We start from the raw sequence: 22078 nt of genomic DNA, 5'->3' as shown, positions 1-22078 counted from the left end.
GGGCTCCCTCCGCGTCGTTAAGAAGATTTTTGCCGAGTTGTGTTCCTGCCAGCTAACGTCTAAGACCGGGAGTGCTGCAAAAGCCTCCGGGCAGAAACTCCACTAAGACCGGGAGTGCCTGCCGACGGCCTCCGGCCACGACTAAGACCGGGAGCTTCCAGGAGGAACTCCGGGCGCTGGACTGGTGTGCCCTTGCGGTGCCCTCAGGTGAACATGTTCGCAGTTTCATTAAAATGACTTTGTTTAGTTTTAAAATGTGATTTTAGATTTGTGCCTTGCCGGGAGGCTTAGGCTTAAAGAGGGGAGGTATGTAAGGGGTGGGCAGACCCCTTACAAGGAAGCACAGGTTTTCTCTGAAGTGGTTAATGCTGTCCCATAGAAACTGTAGAGGAGGGAGGAGGAGCCGGCAGCTTAGGGGGAAAGGAAGTGTGTGCTGAAGGCAGTTGTGTCCGGGACGGGAGAGAAGAAACAGCCAGGGGCAGAGTGTGGAGCTGAGTGGGCAGAAAGAAAGAAAGAAAGAAGGGAGCTGGAAGAACAGGGAAGCCGGAGAGAAAAGGAGCGGGCGGAACCTCATAGTGCGAAGCAGTCCCGGTGTGGGTCCGGGCTGTGGGTAGCCATAAGTGGGAGCCAGGTGAAGTAGAGTAGCCGGGCACATCCCCACTGGAGGAGACGTCAGGGCAGGCTTTCCCCAGCTAAGAAAAGAACGTGAAGTCATCTGTAACTGCCGGTTTTTGGAAAGAGTTGTGAAATAAAGAATGTCTTTTATTTGCATCGAACCATGCCTGGAGAGTGTTTATACGTCGGACGACATCTGCACCACCACACTCTGCCCCACCAAGACATCTCCCGTCCCGATAGTGACGGCGGAGCCAGGGGTAAGCCTGACAGAAGGGGCCACGACTACAAGCCCAGAGGCGCCCCTGGCACCCCGTTACATAAGTATACCTGTACTGGTTACATCCCATGAGTAAACAAGATAGTGTGAAATCCCTGAAGCAATGGCGAATGGCTCACCAAGAATTAATGCTGTGAACAAGATGTCAGCAGAATATTACAAATGCCCAATATTAGTCATATTATATCAGCTTGGAAGGCTGTGAACATTAATGCATGATTGATTTGCTGTTTGGGAATGAAGCACTCCCGATCCTTCTAATGTGCTTGCTGCGGTGTCCTTATCATGCAAGGGGGGATTTTTATACTGAATCACGCTGATGTAGATCACAGTTTGCAGCGAAATTTTTCTACTTAGATGTTAGAGGAGCTCAAGACCAACTTCCGCTTGCACCCCACTCTACAGCTGTGTGCATGTCATGAGTCTCTACTACAGGCGTGTCAAACTCAGTTGGGTATATGGGCCGCATATAGAAAAAAAAAATTAGAGGGGCCGCATTATTTGCAAGACAAAGTGAACATGTTTAATGAATCCATGTTTTTTTCTGTACATCTCTGGATCACTTTTTTACATTTTTTGCTTGTATATTATAACAAAGGTGCACTTTTTTGTTAAGTTTATATATAAAAAAGCATTTTTAATGGCAAAAAAGAAGTTTCATGCTTTATTTTGAATTTTTTTACATTTTATCACCTTCTTGTAATATTGTTTTACAATTAGCAGCATCATATAGTAATCTTAGCCAACATCTTGTAGTTATGTGCCCATGCTGCAGTAATGTCCCCATCCGTGTGCCCTGAAGTAAGGTGCTCATCCTTGTGGTATTGTGTCCAGTAGTATTGTGCCCGTCCATGTAGGTGCCCAGTAGTATAGTGCCCTGTAGTATTGTGCCCATCCTTGTGCTCTGTAGTATTGTGCTCAGTAATATTGTGCCCTTCCATGTAGTATTCTGCTCATCCTTGTAGAATTGTGCCCTATAGTATTGTGCCCATCCCTCTAGTATTGTGCCCTGTAGTATTGTGCTCATCCTTGTAGTATTGTGGCCATCCCTGTAGTATTGCGGCCATCCCTGTAGTATTGTGCTCTGTAGCATTGTGCCCATCCTTGCAGTACTGTGCTCTGTAGTGTTGTGCCCATCCTTGTAGTATTGTGGCCATCCTTGTAGTATTGTGGCCATCCTTGTAGTATTGTGGCCATCCTTGTAGTATTGTGGCCATCCCTGTAGTATTGTCGCCATCCCTGTAGTATTGTGCTCTGAATAATTGTGGCCATCCCTGTAATATTGTGGCCATCCCTGTAGAATTGTGCTCTGTAGTATTGTGGCCATCCCTGTAGTATTGTGCTTTGTAGTATTGTGGCCATCCCTGTAGTATTCTGCCCACCCTTAAGAAATGTGGGGAAAAAAAATTCTCACCTTTCCTCCATTCCCTGTGTGTCCACGATCAGTATTTGCAGAGTTTTGGATGCAGCATGTTTCAGCTGCGTCCAAAACCCTTCGATGTACTGTACAGCCCACTGTGTGTGTACGTACAGCCAGCAGTGAAAATGGACCTGCGGTGCGGCATTCAGAGGCTGCAGCATGTAAATTTATGCTGCAAAGTCGCATGCCCTCCCTTGGCAGAACACAGCGAGGAGATTGCAGCGGTCCAAACCCTCATCGCGGGCACGGTCAGCTGAGGTCTCCTAAGGAAGAGACATGCAGCGCCGCCGATCAGGACCCGCTGCATCCAGGACGCAGTGGGTCCTGATGTTGTGCACGTACCTTACCTGCTTGTTGCGGCCAGTGACGATCGCAGCTCTATGCTGAGGATCGGCGCCAGCAGGACTTTACTGCATTTGAATCCATTTGCGGTGCCGCATAGAGGAGCTGTGTCTGGACCAATGGCTGCTGCCTGCCAATCAGATGCAAGGAAGTGACGACGCTGTATGACGTCACCCCCTTGCATCTGATTGGCAGGCAACAGCAACTGGACTACAGCTGACAGCTCCTCTGCGCGGCACCGCAAATGGATTCAAATGCAGTAAAGTCCTGCTGGCGTCGGCCCCGGGCATAGAGCTGCGATCGTCACGGGGTCGGCGGCCCGCGATCGTCACGGGGTCTGCGGGCCTCAATCGTCACGGGGCCTGCGAGCCGCAACAAGCAGCCTCAGGGGCCGCATGTTTGAGACCTCTGCTCTACTATATCTACACCTGCAGCAGTAAAACAAAGCTATTATGAAATCATCCTCTACTAATGATAATGAGATGACTCTATTTAACTGTCCCAGTCTACACAGCAAAGCTGACAAGTGTGCTGCAACTGCATCTGCCTATTGTGTGTGCTCTAACGAAAATCAAGAAAACAGTAATATTTTAATATTTTTTTTTATTTCTATGGTAACAAAAATAAAATTCATTGTATAAGAAAAAATAGTAAAAAAAATATGAGTGATTTGGTATCCTTGTAAAATTGTAGAATGTTTTGTCCCAGGATGTCCAATGATTTTTATATTCCATTTATTGTTTCAAATTGCTTTTTTTATTTTTAATATTTTTGTTATTTTCAGTTTCAAGGCTTTCTTCACATCGTTATTTCTCAAGCAATATATGATGGGATTCACCAATGGAGGAAGGACGCTATATACAATAGATGAGGCCTGGACAACATAAAATGAATCTGCAGACTTAGGAACATTGTAGCTAAAAACACCCGTGATGTAGAAAACGATGACAACAATGAGGTGGGAGGAACATGTGGAGAAGACCTTCTGCCTCCCCTTGGAAGAATTAATTTTCAATATGGTGGCTATGATGTGGATGTAGGAGTTCATCACAACTAGAAATGTTGAGGCACCTAGCAAGGCAGTGTCTATATGCAGTAACATTTCGATGGTTTTGGTATCACTACAAGCAGCTTCCAACATTGGAAGGACATCACAGAAATAATTGTTAATGTGCTGTTTACCACAAAACCTCAGTCTCAAAGTCATGAAGGTGTGAGACATTGAGTTCAAGCACCCAATGAGGCAACATCCAACCACAACATAAAAGCAGAACAGCCTATTCATAATAATGGAATAACGTAAGGGGTTACATATGGCCACATATCGGTCATAGGCCATGGCAGCGAGAAGAAGACTTTCCGACCCTCCAACATAAACAAAGAAATAGAGCTGTAAAATGCATTCATAAAATGATATTGCTCTGTTCCCTGTCATAGCGTTCACCAGCATAGCGGGGAGGGTGACCGTAGCATAGCAGACATCTAAGATGGATAGACAACTCAAGAAAAAATACATGAGGGTTTGGAGTTGGCTGGATACTTGGATAATACTAAACACAGAGAGATTTCCAAGAAGAACCACCATGTATGTCAGGCCAAGTAATAGTGAACAGCCAACTTTGACCCTGGAAAATCCAAGAAGGATGAAATCATCCATGGAAGTCTTGTTTACAGACATAATAAAAATCTAAGGAAACAACAGAAGGACAACATAAAATTAGAATCATAGCTTAAAACTCATGGAGAAAATGCAAAGATCTGTAATTTTGTGTGGTCTGCCACTTCATAGCTAAGTTGCTTCCACGTTTTTAATAATAACACAGTGAAATATTAAAAGAACCTGCCGCCAGGTATTTTCTATGTAATCCGAGAGCATCTTAATATAGGAACATATGCCCTGATTCCAATGATGTGTTACTTACTGGGCTGTGTTTTGCTGTTTAAATACAATCAGTGTTTTATCAGAAGGAGAGGCAGCATGGGGAGACATCTGATTGGCACACAACACATGAAGGAATGTTTTAATTGTTGCATTAAAATCTATTGAGAAAAATATTCCGTTTAAATAGAACTGCAAAATATAATATATACTGTAGAATAAATACAACCAAATAATATAAAATATAAAAAACATAAAATATTTAATAATATGGATCAGCCTTTAAAAGAAAATGTATTGAACAGTATGAATATCTTAACCTTTAGCAAAATTTAAGTTAAAAGAACCTTTCACCAAATTTTGCAGAGCAGAATAAAACATTTCCTTTTTTCTTTTTAATTTCACCTCTTCGTTCTAGAAATATTATCAAAGTATTTGGCATCTAAACAGTTAATTTTTTTAAGTCCATGTGGGCATTGCCAGAGAGATTTCACTGGGGGGTGTGGATTTCTTCCTCTTTTGGACACTGACTTATCACAAACAGTCAGTAATAAAATGAGGAAATAAGAACAACAGAGTAGAACAGTGTCCCGATTTCACCACTCACAGTGTCCTAGGGACACAGTGAGTGACAGCTCAGCCGTCTATTGAATTTAGGGGTGTTGTACGCTGTCAGTATTGTTAGGGACAGTTTAGCTGCAGATATCCCACTGCTCCCACCAATTTGTCACAAACAGCACTCCAATGCTTCCAATTGTCAAGACAATGCGCAATTCACAGCTGATTGATGAAGGAGGCGATGGCTGCTTTGACTACTAGGCCAAATAGTGGGGGCTTTCCCAGTGAACATATAATATATACATACCCGATTCCAACACATGAAATATATAGAGAGATGAGCAGAACCGTGGAAGTTCGGTTCAGCGGGTTCATCTAGAATTTAGATAAAGTTTGGCTTGGGACCCGGACTTGACCTCAACCCCCATTGAAGTCACTAATTGGGCAGTTTGGGTCTACAACCACATGCAGCCAGCAATAAATAGAATTTTTGTAGGGAAGGTGGGCTGGGTTTTTCCAATTTTATTTTTTTTGCTATACACTACATCCAATCACTCTGTTGTTACCCACAGTGTGAGCCATTCAAGCACTGCAAGTGACTCACACCGGGCTGAGCACCGAGCGTACCCGAGCACAGCGATGCTCCTGCAAGTAGTGTGAAGCACCCGAACTCCGAATCTGAACTCTGTTTTTTTTCTGTAATGTCTGGGTTTGGTATGAACATCGAACATCGAATCTCGGCTTTGCTCATCTCTAAATATATAGTCATTGCCACATGTGTTGACACCATTGAGAATGATCTATAAAATTAAATATTTCTCCTAGAAATGTATTGCATTTATGCATACTTTGTTATACACGTTTATTTCCTTTGTGTGTATTGGAACAATACAAAAAAACAGAGGAAATAAAGGCAAATTGGACATAATTTCCCACAAAACCCCAACTGGAATAATGTCAAGGGTGCCAACATTTTTGGCAACGACAGTATATGTACTTTAGTACAGTCACTGCCAAGCCCTGCAATAACCCAAGAAGAACTAATTACCACCATCAATTGTGTATACAGGCCGATTGGACAATCGTTATTGTCATATACATAGACGGTGCGTCAGCACACTGTGATTATTGAAGAAATAAACTCCAATAATACTGTGAAAGTTATAAATGTAAGGTACTTAGTTGTAATTAAAACCTTTCTGATAATTGTGAGCTATTACTGGTCTCGTTTTCACTCCCCATTCAGATCAGGCTGGTTTTGTCACATGGAGAGATAGGACAATTGTGCTTAGGGACCATCACTATTAAAGGTACACATTGACGTACTTGGATGGCTTGAGTTTCTTTAATCAAAAAACGTTAAGTAACTTACGTTTTTAATATTTATAGCAATAATGGAATTCATCTATTAATTAATCGCAGTGTGCTTATGCATATTGTATGTATATGTCAGTAACGGTTCTTTTGTATATTTTTATAAACTGCTTACTTTTCAGATTAGATGTATAAAATTTAATAGCTTCATTCTTCTTGCTCTATAAACTACATCCCTGAAGCCACTTGAGGCCATACTTTACTAGCAACTAGTGATGGGTGAACCTGAACTGTAAAGCTCGGGGTCCGTACCAGATAACTAGTGTCTGTGCATGGACTCCAAACACAGACTTCTCAGGGAACTCTGTGTTACTGTTCGGGTTCAGCCACCCATATAATTTAAAAAAAAAAGAGGAAAAAGAAAGAAAATAAGAAATAAAGCAGGAACGTTATAATTACCGAGTCTCCCACATGGCTGTAACACTACTTCCGGGTTCACTCATTATCCCTCATACATAATCACTACTTCTCTCGCACACCGTCAGTTCTGGAGTCTATGATTGGTTGCAGCCAGACCACGCTCCCATCCTGTGTGACAGCATCTTTGATTTCTTGGATTCACACATGCAGTCTACGTCCCTATAGTGGTGTAAAAAATAAATAAATAAATTGGCATAGAGTACCCCCCTGGTTGTGATACCTAGCGCAAATAATGCATACAGATACAGGCTGCAGCCCCCAGCCTTGTGCTTATCTTGACTGTGTATCAAAATAAGAGAGACCCCAAATGGCTTCTTTTAAATTATTTAAGCAAATCATTTAAAAAAACGGCATGCAGTCCCCCCCCAATTTTGATACCCAACCATGATAAAGCCAACAGCTGGTGGCTGGTGTTCTCAGGCTTTGGAGGCCATTGGGCTCCCAGCCTAAAAATAGCAGCCTAAAAATACAAAAAAAATACCCTCTTTCTCCAATTTGTTATACCCAAAACAGCCCTGTAGGTCCAACGTTATCTACACGAGGTCCTACGGCGATCCCAGCTTTGCTATATACTGAAGTCGGGTACAGAACAAGATCGCAGGCTGCGAATTCAGGCAGAGCCACAGCTGTCAGCAGTGACATCACTGCATCTCCTGGCAGAAAAGTACAGGGTTTTTTGCCAAAAGATGCAGATTTGGTGCTCAAATGTATACACCAATTTCCTGCATCAATACTACATTGCCTAGAAAAAAAAAACGCGATGCAATTTTGATGCAATATTTTGCCAGGATATGCAGCTTTAGTGCTGAAATGTATACACCAAATCTCTGCACCAAAGCTGCATCTTTTGGCAAAAAAAGCAACTAAACACGATGTGGTTTTGATGTGATAGAAGATGCAGATTTGGTGCAGTAATTTGGTGTATATACAGTCAGGGCCAGAAATATTTGGACAGTGACACAAGTTTTGTTATTTTAGCTGTTTACAAAAACATGTTCAGAAATACAATTATATATATAATATGGGCTGAAAGTGCACACTCCCAGCTGCAATATGAGAGTCTTCACATCCAAATCGGAGAAAGGGTTTAGGAATCATAGCTCTGTAATGCATAGCCTCCTCTTTTTCAAGGGACCAAAAGTAATTGGACAAGGGACTCTAAGGGCTGCAATTAACTCTGAAGGCGTCTCCCTCGTTAACCTGTAATCAATGAAGTAGTTAAAAGGTCTGGGGTTGATTACAGGTGTGTGGTTTTGCATTTGGAAGCTGTTGCTGTGACCAGACAACATGCGGTCTAAGGAACTCTCAATTGAGGTGAAGCAGAACATCCTGAGGCTGAAAAAAAAGAAAAAATCCATCAGAGAGATAGCAGACATGCTTGAAGTAGCAAAATCAACAGTCGGGTACATTCTGAGAAAAAAGGAATTGACTGGTGAGCTTGGGAACTCAAAAAGGCCTGGGCGTCCACGGATGACAACAGTGGTGGATGATCGCCGCATACTTTCTTTGGTGAAGAAGAACCCGTTCACAACATCAACTGAAGTCCAGAACACTCTCAGTGAAGTAGGTGTATCTGTCTCTAAGTCAACAGTAAAGAGAAGACTCCATGAAAGTAAATACAAAGGGTTCACATCTAGATGCAAACCATTCATCAATTCCAAAAATAGACAGGCCAGAGTTAAATTTGCTGAAAAACACCTCATGAAGCCAGCTCAGTTCTGGAAAAGTATTCTATGGACAGATGAGACAAAGATCAACCTGTACCAGAATGATGGGAAGAAAAAAATTTGGAGAAGAAAGGGAACGGCACATGATCTAAGGCACACCACATCCTCTGTAAAACATGGTGGAGGCAACGTGATGGCATGGGCATGCATGGCTTTCAATGGCACTGGGTCACTTGTGTTTATTGATGACATAACAGCAGACAAGAGTAGCCGGATGAATTCTGAAGTGTACCGGGATATACTTTCAGCCCAGATTCAGCCAAATGCCGCAAAGTTGATCGGACGGCGCTTCATAGTACAGATGGACAATGACCCCAAGCATACAGCCAAAGCTACCCAGGAGTTCATGAGTGCAAAAAAGTGGAACATTCTGCAATGGCCAAGTCAATCACCAGATCTTAACCCAATTGAGCATGCATTTCACTTGCTCAAATCCAGACTTAAGACAGAAAGACCCACAAACAAGCAAGACCTGAAGGCTGCGGCTGTAAAGGCCTGGCAAAGCATTAAGAAGGAGGAAACCCAGCGTTTGGTGATGTCCATGGGTTCCAGACTTAAGGCAGTGATTGCCTCCAAAGGATTCGCAACAAAATATTGAAAATAAAAATATTTTGTTTGGGTTTGGTTTATTTGTCCAATTACTTTTGACCTCCTAAAATGTGGAGTGTTTGTAAAGAAATGTGTACAATTCCTACAATTTCTATCAGATATTTTTGTTCAAACCTTCAAATTAAACGTTACAATCTGCACTTGAATTCTGTTGTAGAGGTTTCATTTTAAATCCAATGTGGTGGCATGCAGAGCCCAACTCGCGAAAATTGTGTCACTGTCCAAATATTTCTGGACCTAACTGTATGTCAGCACCAAATCTGCATCTCTTGGCAAAAAAACACACAAAAACGGTTTTGATACCATTTCGGTGTAGTTTTTCTGACAATGCAAATTTGGTGCAGAAATCTGGTGCAGACATTTCAGCACCAAATTTTCATCTCCTGGCAGAGAACCGCTCTGAAACGGCATCAAAACTGTTTACTGCTTTTGTGCAGTTTTTTTTGCCAAGAGATTCAAATTTGGTGCTGGAATTTACACACCTAATGCCTGTATATTGGCCACATAGCGGATTTGAGCACCTGTACATTAATTCAACACTAAAGATGTGCAGGTCCTATATATTTTTTTCTTTATTGTAGGACCGCCATTACTAGTAAAGCATGGCCATATGTTGCTTCAGGATGCAGTTTATAGAGCAAGAGGAATGACGCTATTAAATTTTATATATCCAATCTGCAAAGTAGGCAGTTTATAAAAATATACAACAGAAACTAGAAAGAGGACAAAACAATACAGTATATACAACTGTGCCGCCCCCGTGTCAGCAGCCGGGCTGCTCGGATCCAGATCGAGGGGCGTCCGGACCTGGGGGTTGTGCGGCCACTCAGATGAAGGGGGTATTTACAGGGGATTGTATTTAGAGTTCGTGACACCACCTGTGCTGTGTGGTAATGTGGAGTACCACCGCTGCACTTGGGAATACCCGTGGACGATGGAGTGAGGCACCAGATATTAGAACCCTCCACGGGTAGGGGTGATGCCCCGGGACTCAGTAACGGTGTTGCGGGAGTGCCGTGGGGAGTGAAGGGTTCACTTGCGTACTCACTCAGTCCATAAAGCTGACACCGACAACTGGATAAACCAAAGTTCTGGACACCGCTGCTGCTGAGGGGAGCCAGTTTTGGTCCCGTCCCCGATGGTGCTGCCTGGTGATCTGTGACCTTCCTCCTGGCACTAAGTTCATTTCTTTGTTGGTCCTGGTAGAATGGAACTAGTCGGGTCCCGCTCCCCAGTATGGCTAACTGTGGGAGCTTTCTCTCAGGGTTCACGCTTAGGATTTTCTGGACCATTTTAGTGGAAAGTCCTATCCCCCTCTTTTGCGCTAGTACCCTGATTTTGGAGTGGCTGGAGAGTGGATCTTGAAGACTCCGTTCTTGTCGGGTAAATTGTCAGGTTGCCTGAAGCTACTCCCTGACATAGGGTCCACGTATCCCATCGTGCCCTGGTCCCAGCCTGGTGATGGTACAAGGCCGCCAGCTGTCCTCCTCGACAGTTCCGTGCCCCTTGTCACGATCCCCTGCAACCGGGGTCCAGCTCCTACTACGCCCAGACCACCGTCTGCTACCTAGTTGCTTCCAAGGAGTCCGGCTCCTGACCTCCTCTCTCCTTCACTTCCTACACTTCACGGACTTGCTCCTGACACTCCTGACCTCCCCTTAACCAACCCCCCAAGTGGGCGACCCTATTCCACTCAGGCCGTCCACTGGTGTGTCTGGTGGGTGTGCTGCAGAGTGTACCTAGGATTTTATTAGCTGTTGTAGGCAACACCATGTAGTTAAGGATCCTAAGCCAAGGAGAAGGTGGATATTGCATGGGAGAGAAGATTGTACAATACCCTGTGACGACCTGATAGTCCAGGTGAGTCACATTCCCCCTTGGTTAAACGTAGCTCGTCCTCGAGCTACAGAACATCAGAGGTTTTTTGTTTTTTTTTAAACTGCAAAAGTGGAAAAAGGAACATTTTTATTTACAAGACACTTCCCACATTAGGGAGGCTGGATACTTAAACGTTACGTAATTCAGAGATCATCATTCCAACGATGGAACACTACCGGTTTAGTTAGTAGCAGAGGCTCAACATGCTCTGTTGCAGCCTCTTTCTGCAACAGTCCAGTTCCAATGTCCCGGATCCCATTAACCCGCCACCCAAACAACCTGACCCGCTGCAAACCTATTGTGGGTCCGTGACCAGGTTAAGGTCCGGGTGTTGTAAAAAACGACTCTGGTGGGCACAGGAGGTGCAACTATTTACAAAAACACAAGTCTGTGTTGATCACAACCAATCCTATGACCTTGGTCCATTTTTACTACTATACATGCAATGTAGTCCATGTACCGGGTGTACACTATAAAAATATTCTCGTTAATCGGCTAACTTTTCTCCTTTCATTTAAACCTTATTGATTAGACACATATCTGCTAATGTTTCCTATATCATAAGCAGAAACCTGTGGGAAAAAAAGCGCATAGGGTCTTACCCTGACAAACAGGGGGTGTAGTAAAGAGTAATCCTACTCACCAGTTAGAGTTGTGAAAGGCACAACTCCTGTAACCGCATATGTGGATCAACGGCAGCAGTACCCCGATTGGCAGACAACAGAGAGAGATAGCGGAGATGGGTTCTTAATAACCGCGCCAGAGATCCTAGATGTAAACTTGATCAATGTACACTTTATTTCGGCATAGGTCTACGCGTTTCAGGGGTCTCAGCCCCCTTCCTCAGGACCAGCAAGCACAAGATACATCAAATCTGCAAAGTCACATGCATACAGACAGTATATACCCAGTGGAAGATCAAAGAACCGCCCTCAAAAAGAAAAAAATCGGCGGGAAAAAACTTCAATCCCTGCAAGGAGTGACGTGATCCGGTGGAAAAAAACAAAGAAAAAGAACTGTATCAAAAGCAACAGTCTCTTTGTAATAAAATGACCAATGTAAATCAAAAACAATTAAAAACAATTAACATAAAATAAAAATGCATCATTGTTGAATAAAAAATGTATAACCATACATATATATGTGTTTATTGTGTCCCAGACCATATTAGAATTCACATTGCCGTAAGAAGGGTATAGAACCCACACCTAATCGTGGTCAACAATCTTCCTGAAGACCAAGAAATGTGAAGCAGTTAGTCCACACCGCCAGAATGTTTCCTATATGAAAAATAACAAACTTAGAAAAATAATAAACGAAACACAGATACCACTGTAACAGCATTACACATAATAAACTACCAGGTCCTGTAGCCTTGCTTCCTTGTGACTACGTACTACCGACACCGGCACAAACTCTTCCTCTAACATTACATGCTTGGCCACCTCTAGGGCATACCAGCCCTGCTCTCCACAATGCCGGGTGTAGGTAACCATATCTTCGGGGTCTAGATTCCACTCAGGATGTCCCCTGGGGAAGTGCTGTGCGACATCCCGTCGGGACACAAACACCCCAGTTGTGAGGCGCTGCCTCCCGGATGAACCCCCATCCTTGCACGGGGTCAAATCGATCCAATAGACCACGGCACCGTGGCCCACAGACTCGGGAAGCAGCGCTCCTCACCTGCTCCTTCTCCTGATGTGTATGGGTGGCAAGCTCCCGTCATCGCCGGTCTCGTGTTACCATCTCCTGTTGCAGCTTCTGTTGGCATCGTTCCCAGTAGGGGCGTCAGCGTCCGGCCTCGGCTGCCTAGCTGGCTCTGGCTTTCGGTGCACTCTTGCGGCCCCAACAGCCATTGGGATGCCGCGTGGCGGTGGAACCGGCAGCTCTTCAAACTCCACCTCCGCTACATCGGGTAGATGTAGCGACTGCTCCGCAGCTGGGGTTGCAGAGTTCGGGTGCTCCACCTCTAAGGATGGGCCCGGTGATGCGGCCGGGTCTGGTCTGGCTGGTGTCGGGGTGACCACTGTCGTGACCAGGTCGAGGGATGGAACCGGGGGTTGTGCAGCTGTATATTCATGCACAGGGGCTGAAGGTTCCGCTGCCAGGTTGGGAGCAGGCAGCTCGGCATCCACTGAGGACGGGGTTGGTGGCGGCGGACTGCTCACCGGGGTCCAGATCCCTCAGCTGTATCGGCCGGATTGGGGTAATTATTAGGGACTTGGTAACAGCTTACCCTCTCTTCACGTGGGATCTCAATCTCATGGGCTCGCACCGCCATCGCCAGGCTCCTCATCTCTTCCCTCCAGTGGTCCAGTGTATAAACAGGAACTGCGTCCGCATTTTCCTGCAAAGCTACTCCGTCTCTTCCTCAATCCAGGTTGCGGTCCCGGGAACAGCCCGTTCCGGTGACCATCTCCGTTCCGCCATCTTTCTTCTGCGCTGTCCAGGAATGTTATGGCAGAGTCTTGGCGTCCCTGCTTCTCTTCCGCTGCTGCTACATGCCGTCACACCCCCTCGGTTTTCGCTCAGCACTTTCTTCGATGCTGTGGCCCTCTGGGAACTTCCGGTTCTAGGCTCACTCTCAGGACAAAGGGCGGGGCTTCTATTTCGCACGCTTTTGTGGAGAAGACGGCGTTTTGGCGCCAAAAGATGGCGGAAGATGGCGGAATTGGTGGTCAAAGGGATCTTCATTCGCGGTTTCGGTCCTCATGGCGCAATTAAGATATATTAGATGAGGAAAAATATAAAATTGCGAATATTTACAGGTATTTCAGTGTAAAATTGAATGCACTGGTATTAAACCTTCTATAATGACTCTGGGACTAGAACATGTCTGCATTTATGGCCCTGTGGATTTTATAATCATTCTGGATGGTGACAAATGAGAGGGCTTTAATGGGGGCAAACCACATGCGGCTTTAGTGCCTTCATCTGATGAGCCACTTTTTGATGGAGATGCCTAAAAAGTTTTTGGGCACTGGGCAAATTGAATGCCCAGGCAGCTGCAAAAACAAACTTTGGCATCAGGGCTCTAATTGGGGACCCATAAAGCCACTTGATTGTTTTAGCCCCTAAAGGTGGTGTCACACACAGCGACAACGATGTCGCTGCTACGTCACCATTTTCTGTGACGTTGCAGCGACGTCCCGTCGCTGTCGCTGTGTGTGACATCCAGCAACGGATGGCCCCTGGCCTGGCCCCTGCTGTGAGGTCGTTGCTCGTTGCTGAATGTCCTGCTTCATTTTTTCGTCGTCGCTCTCCCGCTGTGAAGCACACATCGCTGTGTGTGACAGCGAGACAGCGACAAAATGAAGCGAGCAGGGAGCAGGAGCCGGCATCTGGCAGCTGCGGTAAGCTGTAACCAGGGTAAACATCGGGTAACCAAGGGAAGACCTTTCCCTGGTTATCCGATATTTACCTTCGTTACCAGCCTCCGCCGCTCTCGCTGCTAGTGCCGGCTCATGCTCTGTGTACATGTAGCTGCAGTACGCATCGGGTAATTAACCCTATGTGTACTGTAGCTAGGAGAGCAAGAAGCCAGCGCTAAGCAGTGTGCGCGGCTCCCTGCTCTCTGCACTGTGAAATGTAGCTGCAGTACACATCAGGTTAATTAACCCGATGTATACTGTAGCTAGGAGAGCAAGGAGCCAGCGCTAAGCAGTGTGCGCGGCTCCCTACTCTCTGCACATGTAGCGTCGTTATGATCGCTGCTGCGTCGCTGTGTTTGACAGCTAAGCAGCGATCATAACAGCGACTTACAAGGTCGCTGTTACGTCACAGAAGATGGTGACGTAACAGCGATGTCGCTGTCGCTATGTGTGAACCCAGCTTTAGACTGCACACCTGCCAGAGGTGGAACTTTGGTCCCCAGGTTTACCATAAGCGTCTGCTTCTCAGGTCTTGCCAAAAGCATTTCCTAATGATCTGCGAGTCAGGGTAAGACTACATTCAACACTTTTGGAAAACTGTACTTGTGTATTCTAAAAGACAGCAGCAGAATTACAGGGTTTTTTGGCCTTGCTGTGAAAGATAAATATTAAAATTATTCCATAAACTATCAATAACCCATTCCAATATAAAAAAGATATGAGTCTCAAAAGTGATAAAACAAGTGACGTGTTACAAAGTACCAATATACCTTTCCTGCACCAGGATCTTCGGCGTTCATGTCCATCACTGCTTTCCATAAACATTTGATTTCACTTCTATTTTTTCTTGCACTAGCATCTTCTAAGTGTTATGGTTTTTATTGAATCATGGAAATACAAGAGAGGATAAGACACCAGGGGAAAACACTTGAAATAAATCCACAGGGTCAATTAATTTATAGGATTAGATTGTTTTCCTTAGCGCAACTGTATAACCAATTTTAAAAAAGATGTGTTTTTAGGGGATGTCTGAAGTTGAGTAAATTGTAGTTCATCCTAGTTTCTTGGGGTAGAACATTCCAGAGAACCGGTGCAGCTTGAGAGAAGTCTTGGAGCCATCATTGACCTCATTATGACCATCATTATGCATGGATGACTGCCAAAAATGTCTCACAGTAGCTTTCTGGGTTGCTGTGACCCCAGAGTGACCATTCAATGGAGCTATGAAATTCCTACAACAGATGTAATCTCAGATACACAGAACAAATAAATTGGACTCTGAAGTAATGGAAGAAACCAATGACTGGGGTTCACAAATTTCTGCTTCCAACTCCTAGGATACCATAGAAACCAGAATATGCTGAAGTAAAATCGAAGAGGGAGGTTCTGGAGGAAAAATGGAATAAAGGCTATATAACAAAGCGTCAGCCCTCACATTCTTAGACCCCGGCCTGAACTTGATAGAAAAATTGAATCCAGAGAAAAATAAGAATTATCTGACCTGTCTTTGGGGGTCAACCGTTGAGCTTATTCAATATAACCTAGATTTTTATGACCCACCACAACTATGACTTGATGAATAGCTCCCTTAAAAATGTGTCTCCATTGGAGATGAGCAAACCTGTTCAATAAAGGTTCAACAATTTCATACAAACTTTGGCCTGTTCGGTAAGGGTTTGGTAACTTTCTTCAAAAGTCAGTAATATTCAGTTTTGTTTGATCACTGATCACTTTATGCTTTTGGATAGGATTGTGGTGCTGTATGATGAACGGGGAATGTGTTTAATGAGTGGAGGGGGTGGGGACTCGGGAGAAGCCAGACGTGTGCAGCGACATTTTGTTTTCCTTAACTTTATTTGCAGAAGTTCCTGCAGCCAATCGCAGCGCAGCAAACATCCACAAGGTTCAGTGAAAAGGGATGTTGTCACTGGCTCCCTAAGCCACATGTCTATCTGCATATAGAAAGTGGACATGCAGTGTCAGCACCATTTTCTAAATGTGAAACATTAGGGAAGGTGCTGCTGCTGGCGCTGCTATACAGTTAGCTTAGCTAGGGGTTTAATGATAGGTAGTGGAGATAGATAGGAATGTCATAGTGTAGAATAGGAATGTGCAGTGTAGGGAAAGATGTGTGCCAAAAATTGGCATTTAATTGTAGAAATAGGTATAGCTACTTGTCAATGCCTTCTAAAGAGTTGCCAATGAAGGATCTAAATAGCTATTGCTACTTATTACAGCGTGCTTTCAATTAGCCAATCAATCACATTTCTAGGTATTGTTAGTTAGTACCGACTGCTGTAAATTTGCTGATGAACTAGGTTAAAAGGTCTTGGCAGCTTTCATTGGCTGGTCAAAATTATGCAGTCAATCACATTTCTAGTTATTGTTCATTAGTAGTGCCTGCTGTAAACTTGCTAGTGAACTACGAAAAAAAATCTTGGCAGTTTTCATCACCTTCTCAAAATTATGCAGTCAATCACATTTGTAGGTATTGTTAGTTAGTACTTCCTGATGTAAATTCGCTAGCGAACTAGCTAAAAAGGTCTTGGCACTTTTCAGTGTCTGCTCAAAATTATGCAGTGAACCACATTTCTAGTTATTTGTACTTTTTAGTGCAGTCACAATATTGACAACTCAGGCAGGAAATAAACAATTTATCTTTTGTGTCAGGTGTCTGACAGGTGTGGCCATAGGGTTGCGAAACATCTGTTTGAAAGGGGAAGGGTACATGAACCATGAGTACTAAATAACAATGAGGTTGTGGTGGTAGAGTGAATAGGTGGCATGTTCGAGTGTATGTGTGGAAAGTTCTGTTAGTCAAACCTCTAGTGAGCAAACACTGGCTCATCCCATCCCAAGAGAAATGAAAACAACTTCCATTACTGGATAGCCAACTCCACTACATTTCCTTGGCAGCCACACATCGCTTAAACTTCAAAATAAGGCTGATAAACCGCATGTGCTAGAGTGGATGGCAAGTGCTGCATCATGCGGCCTTTCCTCTATCTCTACCTCAACATCACACAGTTCATTCCTCAGAGGGGCCACCCCAATTCCACTTGTTTCCACCCACATCAGAAATCTCCAACCAGCAAACTGAATGTAGTGAAACACACATGGGCGAGTCTGCAGAGCTGTTCACACATTCTATCTCATGGTCATCAGAGTTCTGCTCCAAAGATTTGCAGACTCAAGAGGAGGAAAGCATCTGCACTGATGCAATACATTTTTGTCAGTTGGATACTGGCCCAGAGAAGTAGGGTCTGAGCAGGATCCATCCCTCTTCAACTGACATTCACTCCTGGGGGTGGAAGTGATGATGATGAAACTCAGATACCTAAGGCACACATGTACTGTGCTGTGATGTCAGGTAAGGAAGAGAAGTGAGGCAACATAGAGCATGATGATGAAGCTGTAGATCCCACTTGGTGTGAACCCAGAAGCACGCAGCTGAGTAGCTCAGCAGATGAGGAGGAGGAACACGAGGATGTCACGTTGGGATTGCGGCACAAACATGTAGTGATGCAATTAAGAGAAGCACTGCATCCTCACCCTCAACTCTTGCTGTGGCCAGTAGCAGTCACGGGTCTGCAGTTTGCAGGAAGGGTTGCCTAGCCTGGGCCTTTTTTGAGACTGCAAAGGATGATCCAACTTTTGCTATCTGCCAAAGTTGTAAACAACAACTCAGTAGAGGCAAAAATTAAAATATTTTGACTACTACATGCATGAACCGCTACATGCGCATCCAACATTCAATACTGTGGGAATTTTACTGCACTAAAATGCGGACTACCGGGCCTACCCAACCATCGGCCGCCAACTCAACTGGGTCTGCTGCTTCTTCCTCCTCCTGCATCACCGTCAAAACTATTCTCTGACCACAGAACCTCCACTTGTTCACAGTTGAGGCGAGTGAGAGCCTGTCAGCTGTTATGGAAATGACTATGCCTGGTGTTTTTGACCCATGTGAGACACCGAGCACACCACATGTTTCTCAATCCAGCATTACATCTCCACCTACACGTCTCTCACAGTCCACTGGATGGTCGTGTACATCTTACTCCACCCTCTCTCAGCACACTAGCCAACCCTCGGTCCCGCAGTTTTGGTCATGTGAAAGGTCATTTCCTCCCACACATACCAAAGTGAAGAGCTTGAACTTGGCCATATCCAAACTGTTGTCCACGGAAATGCTGCCTTGCTGCCTGGTGGATACAAAAAGTTTCTGAAACCTCCTGGCTATTGCAGTCCCCCAGTACCAGTTTCCCAGTTGCAATTACTTCTTTAATAAAGCTGTGCCTGAGCTACGCCATTATGTCACAGACAACATTACCTTTTCCTTGAAAAACTGTGTCTTCCAGGGTGCATTTTACCACTGACACCTGGACAAGCAAGCATGGCTAGGGGCTTAACATCTCACTAACTGGGCACTGCATTACTCTATTAGCTGCAGGGGCAGGCGGGTAAGGGGCTGCTTCCCAAGTTTTGATATCCCCAAGTCTTGTGGGAAAAACCTCCGGATCTACCGTTTTCTCCGCTGCTTCTACTCCCTCCACCTTTTCTAATGCCTCCACCTGCACCCTCAACCTCTCCCTTAAAGTACCACACGTTCCAAGAGTGCAGAGAGAATCCCCCCTACCTCCGTACAGCTCATCCAGGGCTCAATGCAATGAGTCAGTGCTTCAATTAATATGCATTGGAGAAGCAAGTCATATAGCAGGAAAGTTTTGTTAAGTGTTGTCTGAGCCGGGTTTGATAAATGGCTGTCTCCACTGAGCTTGGAACTAAGGAAGGCCGTGTGTGATAATAGTGCAAACCTGTTAGCGGACTTAAGCGTGGGCCACATCACACGTGCATGGCTCACACCCTCAACCTGGTTGTACAGTAATTTCTAGCCGACTATACCAGCCTGGATGTGCTGCTGCAGAAGGCACGGTCGCTGTGGACTTACTTCCGCCGTTTGCACCCCACAACTAATCAATTTGCAATGCTGCAAAGATCTTTCAGGCTACCAGTTAACTGGTTACATAGTTACATAGTTACTTAGGTTGAAAAAAGATCTAGGTCCATTTAGTTCAACCTTCCTCCACCAGTTCTACATTTTTTCACTAAGTAATTTATAACCAACAATGTTGTGTACTGAGGAAATCATCCAGCCCTTCTTTAAAAGCTGTTATAGTATCTGCCATTACTACCTCTTGTGGTAGGGCACTCCACAGTCTGACTGCTCTAACTGTAAAGAACCCTTTCCTAGTTAGCTGCCGGAATCGCTTTTCTTCCACTCGCAGTGTATGCCCCCTGGTCTTTAGTATTGTCTTTGCAAGAAATAAGTCATGTGCCAGTCCTTTATATTGACCACACATGTATTTATACAAATAAATGAGATCTCCTCTGAGACGTCTTTTTTCTAAGCTAAACATATCTAACTTTGTCAACCTGTCATCATATGGGAGGCCTCCATCCCTTGTAGTAGTCTAGTTGCCCACCTTTGAACTGACTCTAACTTCTGAATGTCCTTTTTAAAATGTGGAGCCCAAAACTGGATCCCATATTTTAGATGTGGCCTTACAAGTGATTTATAGAGTGGTAACAATACGTTGGGATCACGGGATCTAATCTCTCTTTTTATACTCCCTAAAATCTTGTTTGCTTTAGCAGCTGCTGCTTGACATTGAGTGCTGCTGCTCAGCTTATTTGTAATAAGAATACCCAAGTCCTTCTCCTGTTCTGTAGTACCGAGTTTACTTCCATTTAATGTATATCGCTATAGGATTACTCCGTCCTAGGTGCATTACTTTACATTTATCAACATTAAATCTCATTTGCCAAGTATCTGCCCATTCTAACATCTTATCCAGATCTTTTTGTAATATTGTACTGTCAAGGTCAGTTTTTAATATCCTACATAGCTTGGTGTCATCGGCAAAGACGGACACTTTACTATCACATTGATATGCAATGTGCCGACATAGTGGAATTCCACTAAGCACATGTTGCAGCAACTGTGAGGCAGCAGCAGCAAGCCCTGGTGCACTATACCATGAGATATAGCCTGGGAGTACGCAATGTGAATGTGGGCACAAATGAAGGACCCCTGCACCCCCCTGCACAGTTTTGAAATGGTTACAAAGATGTTTAGCACTGACAATGCAATCATAAACATCACTATTCCGCTCGTCTACATGTTGACGCACAGTTTGAATAGTCTGTGGGAGGAGGTGGGGTCCCAGAGGAACAGGAGGAAGAAGAGAAGGATGAGGAAGGGATACCATTTCCTGTAAGGTCTGCACAATCGTCGCACAGACGGGTGTCATGGGAGGGTGGAGTCCATTGATCGAGGCGGGCTCATGGTAACAGACAAACTGGTAGTGAAGGTGCAGGAGCCAAGGAAAAAATGGAGGAGGAAGAGGTGATGGACTCAGAAAACTCAGGAGACGAAGAAGATCTTGATCCCATCTCTTTTGTCCGTGGTTGGTGGGAGGGGATGGAGGAGGCGAGCTTGAGCGTTACCCCACCTCCAACACATTATGGACTGAGACCTCATGAAAGTGTCTGACACATGAGCGCCTTCTAGCTGCACTATCTGCAACATGATGTCCGTGTTGTTAGTGTGGGGCTGTGGGAGAGGGGCGTCTTCTTCTCACCTGACTTCTCTGAGTATATTGAACAAGTTGTTGTTTGGACACGATATATTGATGACGTTTTTATGATCTGGCAGGGTTCAGAGGGAGATTTGGTGATGTTTCTACAGAAGCTCAACCTGAATTCCATGAACATCAAGGTAACATATAAGTATAGTCAATCTAGTATTGAATTTCTTGATGTTTTTGTCTCCAAGGATGTGGATGGATTTTTACAGTCTGAGGTTTTTCGGAAACCCTAGTCTGTTAACGCATTGTTACATGCCACTTCATCGCACCCTTATTCCCTCATTTCTGGTATTCCAACAGGCCAGTTTCTGAGGACTCGACGAATTTGTTCGTCTGAAGAGAACGTTTGTAAACAAGCTGAGGACCTGAGCAATCGCTTCAGGAATCGTGGATATTCAAATAGGAGCATTAAGAAAGGGTTTTTGAGAGCCAAGAACACGAAGAGAGAAGTTTTGTTATATTCGCATAGGCAGAAGCAGAATGACCAGCAGGTAAGATTTATTTCTACCTACAATAATAGATGGCAAGAAGTCAAAACAATCTTGGAGAAATTCTGGCCTATTCTTCGGTCTGATCCAACTCTGTCTAAATATCTTCCACCTATTCCTGCCGTTACCTATAGGAGATCCCCTAATTTGAAAGATCTTCTTACACATAGTTGTTATGAAGGCCCCAAGATCAATTCCTTCGGAACAACGGGACCCAAATGGGGTTTTTATCCATGCCGCAGCTGCATTGCATGCCCAAACATGGTCAGAGCCTTGAATTTTAAGTCCAGCGATGGCAATCACGAATTTTGGATTACCCAACACATGACCTGTAATACGACGCATGTGGTATATTATGCCACATGCCCATGCAACCTTATATATGTTGGTCTTACATCTAGACCACTGAAAACACGTATTAGAGAACATGTACGTGACATTGAAAAGGCAGCTACTATTCAGGATAC

General features: G+C 44.5%; 1 protein-coding gene across 1 annotated transcript; it reads right to left on the bottom strand.

Annotated features, from left to right (window-relative positions):
• Positions 1 to 3399: 3399 nt before the first annotated feature.
• LOC142255834 (olfactory receptor 5V1-like) lies at positions 3400 to 18641 on the bottom strand. Its single transcript, XM_075327281.1, has 2 exons — positions 18615 to 18641; positions 3400 to 4344 (listed from the first exon to the last, which is right to left on the bottom strand). Exons 1-2 carry the CDS (start codon positions 18639 to 18641, stop codon positions 3400 to 3402), a joined length of 972 nt encoding a protein of 323 aa, XP_075183396.1.
• Positions 18642 to 22078: the final 3437 nt, after the last annotated feature.

Source organism: Anomaloglossus baeobatrachus, chromosome 11, assembly GCF_048569485.1.
Source record: "Anomaloglossus baeobatrachus isolate aAnoBae1 chromosome 11, aAnoBae1.hap1, whole genome shotgun sequence".
Lineage (NCBI taxonomy): Eukaryota > Metazoa > Chordata > Amphibia > Anura > Aromobatidae > Anomaloglossus > Anomaloglossus baeobatrachus.
This window is presented reverse-complemented; position numbering and strand designations above follow the sequence as displayed.